Below are 15,750 nucleotides of genomic sequence, written 5' to 3'. Positions count from 1 at the left end.
CTAAGTCTGAACGAACGAGCAAAACATACGCTCGTTTATTTGTTAAAAACGCCCCCTGGCCGCTCGCACCATACGTCATGTCCGCTATTTATTAGATTAATCGAGTACATCGACCAGCGTATGAACTGCTCGCTATTCTTGTGGTTGGTGTTTGCTACCACAAATTTGCGAGCAGTTCTGGCTATAAAATAACCCAGTGACGTGGACAATGACGCTGCTGTTTTAAATATACACACCCATAAAACGCCCGTTTTGACCTTTAAGCACGCCTGCGTTCGGATCTCCACTCCCCATTTTCAAGCACCTTCCCCTGTTACCACCCACATACGCCTCATTCTGTCACTCAAAATAGCAGGCACTCGCAATATAGCGTACAAACGATTTTCGGCCGCACTGACTAGTTCGCGCATGCGTACTAAAAACCGTACGCATGCGCAGATGTGCAAACATCGCTCGGAACGAGCGTACTGCCGCTAACGAGCGGCTCTGAATGAGGGCCTTAGATTTATAATTTTGCTGCTGTAGAAAATAAAAGGTGACCTGGGGCAAAGGAGGGAAGTTGCAATATATATTATTAACAAATAAAATACTAATATATTGAGCAAAGTCTGAAAAAATGTTTATCCTGTGTTTACTTAGACTGTACATATATTTATCTTTCTTTTCACTGACCCCTTCTCTATATTCTCTTTACCGGCAGTAAGAATTCTGTACAGAAAGATATCATGACCCCCGGTACACCAAAGGTGAGTGTAATATATCTCCCTCTATACTCTATGGTATTTCCTTCAAATATGTTGTAATATATATAAATATTTCCATGTAAATCTAGCCAGCATATAGGAGACATACGAAAATAAGACCCCAATGGGCTAGATGGAAAGATTTGAACATGTCATTTCTCACTAGTACATACCGGGCCTGATTCAGAGATATGGCTGGCCATCGACCATCGATGATTCATAATCATCGATGGTTTATGGTCGATGTTTAATGTTTTCCCCATCAATGGGGAAGAAACCAGATGGTTTCCCTCCATCGATGGAAAAGCATTACCAAATAGTTTTTTTTTTCTTTTTTACATGGTGCCGAGACACGGATCATAGCTCCGACACGCGCCCTGTTCTGATTGGCCCATGGTACAGTCAGTCATAGAACAAGGATGACCATCGGTTGGTGAAACCATTGATGGTTATCCATTGCATAGTTGGTTGCCATCGATGGCCACTTGCTATTTTGCCATCGATGGTTACCATACTGATGGCCATCCCTATTCAAAGACTGACGCTGCTGCGATCGCTGCTGCGATTTCATATGCATCGCAGCTGCGAAAATATGCTAATGGTTGCAGAACGCACCTGAGCATAATGAGGCCCACTGCCGCCTTCTCATATGCGTACAGCGTCGCTTATTAGCTGCATAGGAGATCACAATGGTTAATTTATGTACACCAATATTCCGAAATTGCAAATGTTGCCGCACGCAGCGAGTACTCACGCTGCACATGCCATCGCAGTGGCTAATTTATGCACGCCCAGAAAATAGCGTTCAGACGGCCAGGCATGCCTGTGCTCTTCAGACCCACCTCCCGTCACCACCCCAATACGCTGACAGCCTGTTACTCACTTGGTGATGGATCCTTGCGTCCGTAGTCGCAGTGTGATCGCTGTGCACGTGCAGTGCGGCTTATACGCATGCGCAGTGGCAAACAGTCGCTTCATCTGCGTCCGTAATCGCCATTGTGTCCAGCTCTGAATTCAGCCCTTTGTACACTATTGAGTTAGATAGGAGGGGTATTTACTAGCTACATTTTAATCGGTTTTGATAGATTTTAAATCAATCTAAATCGATGTTGTGTTTCTGGGGCTAAAATACACACATTTACTAATACTTAAAAAAAAAAAAAAAAATCTAATTAGATGAGATTGATTTAAAATCAAATAAAATCGACCTTTAGTAAATAGACACCATAAAGCTTCCTGCATATTATTTTAATTTCTATATATAGCACAACCATATTAAGTAGTGCTTTACACATAATATATGTCAGTCACATATAACAGTCCCTTCCCCTTTGGAGCTCACAGTCTAAATTTTAAAGCGCACTCCAGAGCACATTGCAATCAGCAGCCAATAAATATATACTATACTATATATATATATATGTACCACTTCAAGATTTTTAGGGATAATAGGCTGCCGCTCTGGCTAGTGAGAGGTTAAGCCGGGCGTCTTTACTCCCTGGCAGTTTGTCAGTTTTCACAGATCACTCCCTATTACAGTGAGACATTTGATTCATATCACTAAGCGGATCCAGTCACAAGAGCAGAAAGGATTAAGATAGTGTTAAGTCTAATTTACTTTTAGTGCAATTTCACAGGATATTGCCCCTTCTGACTGCTGAGATGAGAAATAAGATAATCGCCTGAATCATGCCGTACAGATCCGGTATTCGGAGGCAGTGGCTGTTACTGCGCGGTCGGACATTTTTTCATCATTCATTGGGAAGGAGCATAGTGAATATAATACAGCGCCACAAAAAAATACGCTTGAATTCCCGGTGCAGTGTAGTTACAGTAGTCTGTGGCCGGCACTGGGAAATGATGCCATTCTCTAGACTCGGAATACTGTATATGCTATATCATACCTGACGCTGACCTCCCTGTGTAGATCACAGTGATTCACTAATAGTTAATGGTATATATAGGGGTCTATTCATTAAGCAGTGTTAGGGAATTCAATTAGGAGCGAATACATTCGCCCAGCCGAATCTCCGCGGCAGCTGCCGCACTTTACGGCAGCGGGATCTCGCTCAAAAGTGTTCGCTACCCCAGAGGGGTAGAGAGGCATTCGGCTGGCTGTGCAAAGGGTGCGAGAAGGGCTGCCGTTCCCGGCGTTGAAACACCGTGGCAATGGCAATTCGTACCCTTTCGCCTGCAATTGAATTACCCCCTTATAGTGTGCATGTGCGAACTGAGTTTTCGCATGGGTACGGATATATCCTACGGGCTGCGCTGAGTGCTCTTAACCAGGTCGATGTTTGCCCACTGGGCATGCACACGTCGGAGCCGGCTCCGACATGCGCGAGACCCGGCTAGCAACGGGCACTCCGTCACTACGGGTCTCGCACCAAAGGGGGGAGCTGTCGATGATGATTGACAGCTCGCCCCGTTTGGGAGGCGGGCAGGGGGAGGTGGCCGCACAAACGGAGGCGTTCCCGACGGAACGCTTGCCGTTTGGGGGCGGCCCCACTGACATCAGCAGTGATGTCAGTGGGGAGCCTCCTGCTCAATCAGAGCAGGAAGCTCCCTGGGGCCTGCGCTTGCCGAGACCCAACCTTAGGGTCTTGTCGTAAGCCCCGATGGTCGCAATGGTCCTGACCATCGCGACCATCAACCTGGTCGCTCGCTAGAGCTGTGGGTGGTAACCCACAGCTTAGCTAGCGACCAGGAGGCCGCACTTCACACCACAAGCGGCCGCCCTCATTCAGAGCGACCGCTTGTATCTAGCGATCGACTCTGAATGATGGCCTCATTCCCATAGGAATATGTATTTTGTATTTGCAGAGTTTGCTGAATTGGGATAGAGAAGTTCTGCATACTAGTGTATAGTGAACCTCCTCATTTCCGCTTCAGGGCTGACCGGTATACAGGAGATTTCAGGGGAATCCCGTACATGATCTGTTTAATGAATGGGGCCAGCAGTAAATTTTACAAAAGTTAAAATGAATATTTTCACCTACTTTTAGAGATAATGGATAGGCCCAATTGAAACAATTTGTGGAAGCGCACAGGTGCGGACTGTCACTGGGAGGAACAATAGCACAGTTCATCCTGGCAAGGACGTCATTTAACAAGTGTTTGCTTTCATCCCACAGAGCGTTCTTGACATGGTGCCATTACAAAGACATCTTGCCCGAGACCCTCCAAGTGCCCCCGGGCTACTTGTTTTCCTTGTCTGTTAATCTCTGTAGCAGTGCACAGGAGTCTACAGACGGGGAACCGGTCACACTCTCTACAAGGTCCCAGCTCCCGGCAGGAAACCATTTTAGCCGACAAGCAGCCTCATCTGTGTCATGAGTGCGAATTAAATAGGGCCGTGGAGTGTTTCCAAGTAGAAAGGGACCAGCTGTGTCTGGCAGGTCTGGTCGCCTTCTATGTTCCTTACAGAAACTTCAACAATCCGTCATAAAAACGCAATGCCTGTGGACAAACGCTTTCATTAGGCATCAGACGAAGCTTTGAAGCTCCTCGCTCCGGAGTACTGCGCCGGCTTCTAAACTTTCTTATTTACATAAAGTTGCTTCTTTCTTTAAAGTAATTTCAAATTGTTTTATTTTGATCTCCGCTAACGTTTTCCGTCTATTCTTCTTCTTCAAATAAACAAGAGATTAAAACAAATCTAACGAGTAATAAATATTTAGGTTAAAATACGGATCTGTACCGAGAGGAAAAGTCCTGATATTACAACAGACTCCCGGCCAGAGTTATATATTTCCAATCCGTCCCTGTAGGGGGCAGCAGGGAGCAGCAGCGAATTAGATTGCAATATTGTCATCATTAATGCGGCAACGTTTAGCATGAATAAAGAAAAACTATGTAGGGTTCCCATAAACCTACACAAAGTGGAAGCTGCCAGTTTGTGGGCAAAATCAATATTCCGCCAATTAAATCACTGGGAAGTAGTGATACCACTGAGAAATGATGAACTTTGCGTCTTCTTCTAGTGTTCTGTGGGGCAGATGTGCTAAGCCTTGGAGAGTTATAAAGTACCAACCAGTCAGCACCTAACAGTTATTTTTCAAACACAGCCTGTAAAGTGACAGTTAGGAGCTGATTGGCTGGTACTTTATCTCCCACCACTTGATCACTCTTTAAGACTTAGGGGCAAATTCAATTAGAAGCGAAAAGTCCCGTACTTTCCGCATGCCGGAGTTTTCGCCGACATTGCTGGTTTTCCATACGGAAAAGTATCGCGCTCGCCCCCACTTATCCCCTTATTCAATTCCAAATTCAAAATAAAAAGGAACCCGGCGAATTCGAAACCAGCGAAAAGGTCTGTCAGATTTGGGGAAATCAGCCTGACACCCCGCAAAAGATGCACTGACATTGGGGATCACTGTAGATACCTCCGAATAGCCCTGCTGAAGGTATTTGGGGTACTTAAATGATCTCATTAGCTGTTAATTAGCGTCTTTGCAGAAGTGGTGAAGAATAGCATTTAGCAGGTTTTTTTTCCAGAAAATAACTAGTCCCAGCAAATGTGAGGTACATGAAAATGGGGGCTAGCATATTTTAAAGTTGCTAAAGTGAAGTATTAAAAAACTTTAAAAATCCACTTGCAGCAAACACCTGGGGCATACTTGGGGACCCCCCTGGAGTCTATTTCGCTAGTTGTTAAGTTTGTCCCCCAACTTTGTTCTTCTTTTTGCCCCCAAAATGAATGTACTTTTTTGGGAGTGTTCTTACTTTTTTCTGGACATTTTTTGACACAGTTTACCTTTGGGGGCCTGTCCCAAGGGTGCAGGGTGGCTCCCACAAGTTTGCACCCCAAAACCCCAATTCTGCAATTTTTTCCAACAGCTTTTTCGCCTATAATAATGCATTGACTTTCCGCACCGGCGAAAAGTCTGTGGAATTGAATACATGGAAAAGTTTTCGCCTGGCGAAATGACGTCACCGGCTAAACTTTTCAGAAGAAACTGACTTTTCGCACCTAATAAAATACCCCCATAGTCCATCTCCCCCATTATATCACATACACTGGTGGATTATGATAGTTCGGGCTACGACTTGGTTGCTTGAGACACCTGCATCGTCATGGCTCTCAGGGAGAGTCTGAGGGAGCTATTATATACGAGGTACATGTATGTGGAACATATACTATGTACGCCCCCTCTGCAATAATAGCTGTGTGACTAGGTTGTGCTTCTGTTTGTCGGTACAAGTACAGCAGGTAGTGATCAAAATAGGTTCCACGCCGGAGGTGGCAGTAGAGACCATTGCTAATGTACCTTAGAGCCCCCCAAATTATCATTGCCGGTTTACATTGTAAAGTGCTAGGGAGAATGCTGGTGCTCCATCAATAGATGTTAACATTAATTAGACATATTTGTTAGGGTGCAGCAATGCTCTATAGATATCTTCGGAGTTTCTGGAGTAACGGTGCCCTTAAATGGGTAGGTCCGGCCTCTGCGTAAAAAGACCCAGATCTAAGTGCAGATGTGAACCCCATTCGGAACGGTTCATCCCATTGGATGCTGAAATATTGGGTTTGTGAACACGTCGGTACAGAGTTATTTATATATTATGTTTTCCGTTCATTATCATTTACCAACAGCCGCCTTCAGGATTCCCATACTTGTGGGAGATAGAGACAGCAAAATAAATGTATAATGAAAATAAAATCACCCAGCTGGGTTCCTGCTATCATTTATCGCTCACAGGTTACACTCTCTACATGATCACAGCTATTAGTATCACTGTTAATGCTTCCAGCAGGGGACAGGCAGAAAATGTGTCACTCTGATAAGTACCTATTTAGATAGGAGCGTTAGAGCCCAGGAAACACTTTGTCCAGGAATAAAAACAGGCCGGATAGCTGTGTAAAAACAGGGTTATTTGTTTTACTGACAGGCGCTGCTGATGGATGGTTCTAAGGAAAAAAGATCTGTGTGTTTATATTGCTGCAGCTATCAGGACCCAAAGCTCATTGCCTAATGGTGTGAAATGACGACTTAGCTCTTCTGTTAAAGCTGCATTTCAGCACAGGCTGAACATTATGATGCTGGACAGTGCAGGCGGCGATGTACGGTTCTGTGGAAGCTGAGAGGACAAATAAACAGGGCCATGTATGGATATTACCCTGGGGGGGACAGAAACTATCATCCATACTTATGGTATTAAGCAAATATTATCATACTCTATAAAGTACTGACATATTAGAGCAGTGCTGTACAGCTAGATATTTATTGTTGCTAGATATTTATTATTGCCCCCAGAACAGCCTGAATTCTTGGTGGCCTGGGTTCAACAATGTGCTTGAAACGGGTTTGGTATAAAAGATAGACAGGAATTAGGCAGACAACAGATGTTAGACAGGCAATAAGTCGACAGGGACAAAAGGTCGATACAGTAAAGGTCGACATGGATGAAGGTCGACAGGTACAAAAGGTCGTCATGGTCGAAAGGTCGACAAAAAATACTCTACACATTTATTTATTTTTTTCGAACCCTAATCTTCACCCTTACCCTTCCCTTGGTGCCTAACCCTAACGGTCCCTTTTAGTGCCTAGCCATAATTTTCTGGTAACTGTCTTACCCCAGCCCTCCGGAAGGTGCCTAACCATTAAAAATTAAAAAAAATGTCAATTTTTGTGTCAACCATGTTGAGTAACCTTTTTGACCCTGTCGACTGTTTGTACCTGTCGGCCTTCATCCATGTCGAACTTTTATGTGTATACCTTTTGTCCATGTCGACCTATTGCCTGTCTAACATCTGTTGTCTATTCTAGGCATTGTCAATCTTTTTACTGTCTTATCTATTGACTAGAACCCTTTGAAACACTCCTTAGAGATCCTGCTCTGTGGTGACATGATAGCGTTGCGCAGTTGCTGCGGATTTGCCAGTTGCACATTCATGCTGCGAATCTCCCGTTCCACCATATCCTAAATCTGCTGTACTGGATTGAGATGTGGTAACTGTAGGGCTCGTTGGAGTACCCTGGACTCATTGTCACGTACATGAAACCAATTTGAGATATTGTGATTGTGACCTGGCTCGTTATCCTGCTGGAAGTAACCACTATAAGATGGGTAGTGTCTGGGATGCAGATGGCCAGACACAATAGGCTATGGTATTTAAACATTGTTCAATTCGCATTAAGGGGCTTGACATGGGCTGACAACACACTCCCCATACCATTACACAATTAGCCTGAACCGTTGACACAAGGCAGGATGGATCCATGGATTTGTGTTGTTTAAGGAAAGTTCTGACCCTACCATCTACATGTCACAGCAGAAATCCACATTTGTCAGAAGTGGCAAAATGTTTTCCAACCTTCAGGTGATCAGTGTTGGTGAGACTGTGCCCACTGTAGCCTCAGGTTCCTGTTCTTGACTGACAGGAGTGGAACCCAGAGTGTCCTTCTGCTGCTGTAGCCCATGTACTTCGAGGTTCAACGTGCAGTGCGTTCAGAGATGCCCTTCTGTATAAAACTGCTGCAATCCATGGTCACTTCAGATACTTCCGCTTTCTTCTGTGCTTGAACTAGTCTGGCCTCACTTGTTTACTCCTTTTATTAACAAGTTGTTTTTACCCACGGAACAGACTCTTGCTTGACATTTATTTGTTGAGTTGCACACTCTTCTTTTAAATATTAGAGACTTTTGCACTCATGAGATCAGCAGTTTCTGAGATAATCAAAGCACCCGTCTGACAACAGCAATCATTCCACAGTCAAATCCACATAGACCAGTTTTGTTTCCTCATTCTGGTAGCTAGCCTTCACAACAACTGAACCTCTTTACCATGTCTGTAATCTTTTCTGCCCTGAGTTGGTGCCATGAATGGCTGATTGATATTTGCATTATGGGCAAGTGTACAGGTGTATCTAGTAAAGTAAGCCACTAAGTGTATACCTAAAGTAGTTCCAGAGTGGCCAGTGGCCAAAATGTTGAAGTTTGTGTTGGTCTCTCACATTACTGTTTGAAGATGTAACTCAGTAAAATAACAGATTTAAAGTGTGTGGTACCATTTGTTGTATAAATATACCATTTACAAAGAGATTAGTATAAAATGGCAGGATGGTCAGTTTTATACCCGTCTCCCCAGATGTGATCGCTTCTCCTACTTTCCATTCATAGTTGCAACTACATCTTCCATAGGTATAGGAGAAGCAGGAGTGTTTTCCTATAATTACCTGGGATTCTTATTCTGGATCAACAGTACCAGGGAAGAATGTCATGACATTACTGTAGCATTGGAGAGGAACTGGATTCTTAAATATTTCCCAATAATAACAAAACAATGATACATATAATAAAGAATTCATTATCTGGCTAAGGAGGCAGTTTGCAGACATTCTAATCTAACTGAGGCCTTAACTGAAAGCGAAAATAACTACATATATTTAATAACTGGTTCATGGATCTGCAGTTCTTCACAAAACTCCATTCCTGCAGATAACCTTTTTACAGAAACCGCCATTCCCGTCTACTTGCACCATCGAAATGCTAGGCATTATCAGCGTGAGACAGTGATTGGCACTCACTGGTATAAGTGGACGGCTTCAGAAACGGCGCTGCCAAGAGAGAGCGAGAAGGTGAGAATAACGCAGCTGCCGATAGATTTATAGCTTTGTTGCCATTAAGGGAAGAATTAGCCGATGGCGACTATCATATTAAAGGGTGAGAAAGCTGTGAATTATTATTTTTTTTTTTTAGATCTTATTGCTCACAATGATAATTTTACCTTGCAAAAGGCCATTTTTAATGAGTTAAACAAGGAAGAGCCATGATTTAATGCTGACACCTTTCCCTCCTTTTATACCTTTCATTTTTTTTTTTTTTTTTGCTTAAACACATTTACAGTCTTTTTATTTTACTCCAATGGTCGGTTTTTAAAAACGCAAGTGACCTTTTTCTAGACTGCCAGGCGCTCTGCTAAAACTCTTCTTCATCACTTCTGTGCACTGAAAATAACTTTAACTGCTATAAACATCTGTGTGATTTTCTGATCTCTTCCAAACGTTTTCCGTTCGGTTATTTGTATAGATTAGATGAAAACATGCCATGCAGCAGTCGCCGTTAGAAGACAATGACTCCGCTGTTGGCTGCGCTGTTTTACAGCAGCTATGGATGAGAAACACACACTAAATGGGGCCGCAGGTTCTTTCCTGCTGTTAAATTCTATGAACTGCAGCTCCCATCATCCTGAGAGAACCCAGTGGATGAGAGTTACATCACACCCTGCTTGACCTATCCTAGAAAATGACTATAGCAGCACATCAGCAGATAGATATGAATGTGCACAACACTTTATTCCAATCCTAAGATTTCTCTTTAACGCTTTTATACAAGTTTGTTTTTGTTTGTATTTTTGTCGTAAATGAATATTTCTTCAGCAAATATGGACTAGTGGAGTTTGTAGATATTTACAGCAAATCATATACATTATATGGTGTTTGGTGTTACCCAGTCATCTAACAGTGTACTAAAGAGCAGCCATTTTGTAGGCTGGCCCAGTATCCCCATCAGTCCAGTCCAGTGATATCACTATTACCTAGTGAATGTATAGAGTGCATTCTCATATTGTCTCAGACTACACAGTGGCCGCCCCCAATGACTCTTGCATGCAGGCCAAGTCTCAGATTCAAAGGGATCGGTATGAAATATCGATGCCAACAGCTCCAAAGGTAAGTATTTACCAACCCTACTGCCCCCCCCCCCTAACCCTCCTTTAGGGGTACCTAACCCTAACCTCCCTCCCTAGTGCTAAACCCTAACCACCCTTCCCCGCAGCCTAAACCTAAGTTTCCCGGGGGGGGGGGGGGTACCTAACCTTAACTTCCCCTGGGGGTGCCTAACCCTAACTTCCCCTAGCCTAAACCTAACCCTCCCAGGGGGTGCCTAACCCTAAGTCCCCCTGGGAGCCCTAAAACCTAACCCTCCCCCCCGCGCGGCTGTCCGCGTCCGGCTTGCCTTCGTTTGGTATGCCTGGCGTCGGGCTCCCGGCGTAGGTCTAATGACAGGCATCATGATTTCTATGCCTGTCATTAGTACCTTGCCGGGATTTGACAGTCGGGAAGCCGGCAGTAGGCATTTCCACCATCAGCTTCCTGACTGCATCCCGATTCAGGCACTAAGATCAGTGTGTAATGTGGTCACACATACTGTATATGTGGCAGTTAGCACGAAACTCATGATGATCTGTTAGACAGTGAGAAGTTGTCCATGCACAAGTACGGATAGTGGTCATCTTGTATTTACCAACATGCCTGATAATGATTCATGTCAGCACTTGGGTCATTCTAGGGCAGGGGTTCCCAACCACGGTCCTCAAGGCACACTAACATTCCAGGTTTTAAGGATAGCTATACTTGAGCACGGGTGACTTAATTAGTACCTCAGTTATTTTGATTTAACCATCTGTGTTCAAGCATGGCTATCACTACAACCAGGACGAGTGTGCCTTGAGGGCCGAGGTTTGGGATCACTGTTCTAGGGCCACACACACTGCAATATGGAGTCAATATCAAATGTTATTTTGCAGTGCCTGTTGCCAGCTTGGGCTATTTTACTTGTGCCCGGATAAGTAGATTTTCCAAGTTCATATTAACGTGAAACATAGATTCACTAAAATAAACAAAAGCCCTGAAGTGAAAGCTATGCTAGAGGCTATTTTTTAGTATTTGAACAAGCACTTTATAGGGAAAAATTATGTGTCTGATATAAGTATCCAGATAAACGGGAGATTCTGAGCCGCTTCCAGACATAGAGGAGGATGCTAAGGGTTAGAAGTGGAGATGTTGCCCATGACAACCAATCAGATTCTACTTAAAATTTAAATAGAACCTTCTAGAAGATAATAGCTAGAATCTGATTGGTTGCTATGGGCAACATCTCCACTTCTAAAATCTCTCACTTTAGTAAATATACCCCTAATTATGTAATATATCCCCTGAATGTAGAGCTGGATTAAGAACCCATGAGGCCATTCTCCCACCCCCCATTTGTCTAAAAATAAATGAATAAAACTGGGATAAAGCAATCTGGGTTACAGAGAGCACTAGGCAGGGGGTCTAGGTTGTCGAATGTCGTAACATCCAGTTCAAGGATAGTGACATTGGTCTCTGACAAAAATCAAAATGATAAACTTTTTGAAAAAGTGACACTAATGCCACTTTTCTTTCAGCAAGATATAAATATCATAAAAGCGTTACTATAAAATGTAATATGGCCTTATATGTTCCTAATAAATGATTATGTAGAGATTGTTAAAACTGAAGACTGGTCTTAATCCCCCCCCCCCCTTCTCCTAATGTTTCAGATTTATCCGCCCCGCCAGTTATCACAAATGAAGTTCAATTTTCTCGCTTGGGCGGTGGTGGTGAGGGAGTGTGACTTGGCATGAATTGCGCTATACTTAACATGCGAGCTGGGTATTTACAATTGAAGTGGTTTCCACACAATTTAAAAATAGACAGTTTATTAATCTAAACTGCAAGCACATGTAGAAGAGACCTCGAGATTGACATCTCCGGGATTAGTTTAGCCCTGTTTTTTTCCAGAGGTCATCTCCATGGCGCTCAGGAAGAATGCTGAAATAAATGGGCCCCGTGGTCTTCCCAAGGAGCTGCTCAAAAAAAGACGAATACATTACGTTTCACTTACTGTCTTCTGGGCCATTTTTCACAGAACTATATTACGTTACAGTTGCACTGGCTTAGAATTTATATTTTCTTTTGTTGTATTTTTTTTTGTTCCAGCCCCCTGTGGTCCCTTATACCCCTTCATTATTAGTTATGATAAAACCATACTTGAAGGTGAGAGAAAAAGCTGGGAGGAGAGTTTAATCTGTGTGGGACCTGTAATTACACAAATCTGTGCTGGTTAATAGCATTCAAACTGACCGTCGGTGCTTTTTGTGGGTCTCCTACATGAAAGATCGTTCATTCGGCGGCAGCCCCACTGAGTCCGGGGATGGAGGCAGCGTTACAAAGATGTTCAGCTTTCACAAATGATCAAATAAGCTTTTGTGTTGGGAAGGTGGAATATCACAATAGAACAGAGGGTACACACAAATATACTGCATAAATGCTGCAGAATTGTCTGATTTCTCACAATTTTGTGACCTTTTCACCCCCCCTCTCTCTGTTTTCCTGCAGTCTATCTTGTTATCAGCTACAATCAAGCGAGAAGGGGAATCGCCAACAGCTTCGCCGCACTCCACGGACGACATTCACCATTCGGACAGATACCAGGTGCGCGGCTTCAGTAATACTGAATAGTGGGTGTTACAGACGATGAGACGAGTGGTTAATTACTACGCGGCTGCCATTGAAACCGATAACACAGTGGGATAATAGTCTTTCACTGGTACAGCTGGAACTCTACAGAGCTCAAATCATTTCTATCCTGTTGGGTGTTTTTATCACATGAAATAGTTTTTTTTTTAATTCTATGTGATAAGCTACACATGCGACTGTCAATTTAACTTCAGGAAAGTTTGTGTAATGGGCCTCAAGCCATAGTTATGCTGGTGATATAAAATTACATCTACATCTCATTCTGATGGGTTAGAAGTTCCTACACATCAGGTATTGTTATATACAGTATATCATGGTCATGCCTGTATTATTTTCACATGTGCACTATAACTTACAAAATAAATTGAAAAGACTTTTAATGACTCCAAGACTCCACGAAAGGAGGTGAGCATAAATGTTACCGAAGACCCCCTTCCCGGGAGAGTTGGGGGGGGGGGGAAGGTGATGCTAGACTAGTGCCAGATATAGGAGCTGCATTTCAGGACAATGATGCTGGTTAGTGCAGGCAGCTATATATAGAGGGGAATTTTAGGGTAAGTGTGGTACAGATCAATTTCTATATTTACATTAACAGTTTACTCTTATACTTTATATATCATATACATTTCATATTACGCACAGCGCATACCACCTATGCAAGGTGGCTTAGAATAGAATATTAAAACCATCCAGTATAAATGTGATCCAATCCCGCACTTGTGGAAAGGACACAGATAGAAATGCGCCATGGTGGTACAGAGCCCCTTCTCTGTGCGTAATTTAGAGTTGTACGCTATGCCGATCGCAGCTGCGATTTTGCCGGCTGCGGATGTGGGAAAATGTGCAAGTGTAGCCGCCGCCCAGAAGTGAATAGAGATGCCCACTGGAGCTATCGCAAAAGTCACCGCAACATCGTACGCATTTGCAGTGCATGCGCAGATCCTCCGATAATCGGTCGCGCTCGAGTGACTCTTATGACCGCGCAGCATGTCTACTTGAACTGAGGTCCCAAAGCCACGCTACTAGCGCACTTGATCCCAGATGCAGCCACTGACACGGCCATAAAATGACCGCTACATACCTACGTGTTTTCCACCACTCCCTCTTTACCTACCCCAAATGGTATCTTCCTGTTAATCGCCCTGCATGGAGGTAAGCGATGCGTACTGGATCGCAGATGGGTATTAGCGCACGAGAAGTGCGATGCAGGTGCAGTTTACCGATAATCGCTCACTTACATAAACATCGGCACAGCGTACAACTCTGAATCAGGCACTGTTTGCATCTGAGGATTGCCAGGCTAGGGCAATGCACCGTTCTTTCCCTGGCACAGGACTGTCCTTTAAATTCTCTGAGGCATCTAGAATTCAATACAATTTTTTATTTTATATGTAGCTGTACTGGAAAAAAAAAAACATGAATAAATTAAATTACTTGCAGCATATATTTATTTTACAGAGACAGGGAGTGAGGAAATGCATAGTTTAAAAAGAATAATATTTAAGTCAAATAATTCCTTGTAATGATAATTAATGTTACCTATCCAGCAGTGACGGAATATGTTATATTCTAACACTATGACTTCATGCAAAACAGCAGCAAATTGTGTGCGATATCCTGACACTTCCTACACGTCTCTGAAACAAGGAGAGCTTTTCATGTCTCCCGAGTCAGGCTGTCACGCCAGAGAGTGACTGTGTACCTTCAGCGGCATAAGCGTTAATATTGGCACTTGGCAGATATGAGTGGCCCAGGCTAGCGAGAGTGCTGGTACCTCTGTCACTACCGCCGGAGTGACATGTTTCTGTCTGAGAACCATTAGTACAGACAGCCTTGTGGATGTGAGATTCTCCCAAGCTGACAAGTGTGGAATTGCAATCCACTAAAAATAGAATAGTCACAGACCGAGGCAAGAAAACATTGTGCCTCTTTCACAAACTGTAAAAAAAAAATGCATTGCTTGGGTTTAATATGTTTAATATGTAAACACGTGTATTTTCTGATGTTTATGCTATCAATTTTATTTTATGTAACTGTCTCTCGTGCCGTACTGATTTTATTTTGGTGCCTGGCACAGTAATGGAGCATACACACGGTCAGATTTTTTCTTCAGATCTGAACGATAACGATTTAAAAAATCGTTCAATCGTTCATATCTGAAGGAAAATCTGACATGTCTGAACGATGAACGATGCGCATTCCCGATGGTCAGATAACTGACAGCTGATGTGTTTGCAGTCAGATTTGGACGATTCCATTCATTTTAATGCAGTCAAAAATCGTTCATAGTTCAAATCGTTGGTCAAATCGTTCAATCATTCATCTGACAAATCTGACCGTGTGTATTCTCCATTAGACTGATTTATAAAATATATGTCTTTAATGCGCTTCCTGGCTTAGTCATGACAGTATGCAGGCGCTAGGTGTGATGCAATGGTAAATGATAAACCTTCAAAGACAATGTCCTACTACTCTTATAATGCAGAATGAGAGCTTAGTTGCATTATACAGAACACTATTTTCCAGGAACAGTCCCAGATAATTATACATCGCAACTGCCCCAATTTAGGCAGAATAGTCACAATATTAGAGCTCTGTCCCACTGTTCTGACCGTGGGTATGAATATTGGGAGGTATGTGCCATTCACTCCTGCTTTGCCTAGTGTGAATTTTGTGCAAATAAGTTATTTATTTATTTATTTATTAACAGTTTCTTATAT

The 15,750-nt window shown here is 43.2% G+C and overlaps 1 protein-coding gene across 6 annotated transcripts in view; it reads left to right on the top strand.

Moving 5' to 3' along the window:
• The window catches only part of RNF220 (ring finger protein 220), a 251,955-nt gene that overhangs the window by 185,627 nt on the left and 50,578 nt on the right, over positions 1 to 15,750 (top strand). For all 6 annotated transcript variants that reach the window (XM_088460647.1, XM_088460649.1, XM_088460646.1 and 3 more), the window contains 2 exons: positions 701 to 746; positions 12,890 to 12,985. In XM_088460647.1, coding sequence (XP_088316773.1) covers positions 701 to 746; positions 12,890 to 12,985 — 142 coding nt within the window. The remainder of the gene's footprint in view (positions 1 to 700; positions 747 to 12,889; positions 12,986 to 15,750) is intronic.

Source organism: Taudactylus pleione, unplaced genomic scaffold (genome assembly GCF_031769625.1).
Source record: "Taudactylus pleione unplaced genomic scaffold, aTauple2 ptg000969l, whole genome shotgun sequence".
In the NCBI taxonomy this organism is placed as follows: Eukaryota; Metazoa; Chordata; class Amphibia; order Anura; family Myobatrachidae; genus Taudactylus; species Taudactylus pleione.
This window is presented reverse-complemented; position numbering and strand designations above follow the sequence as displayed.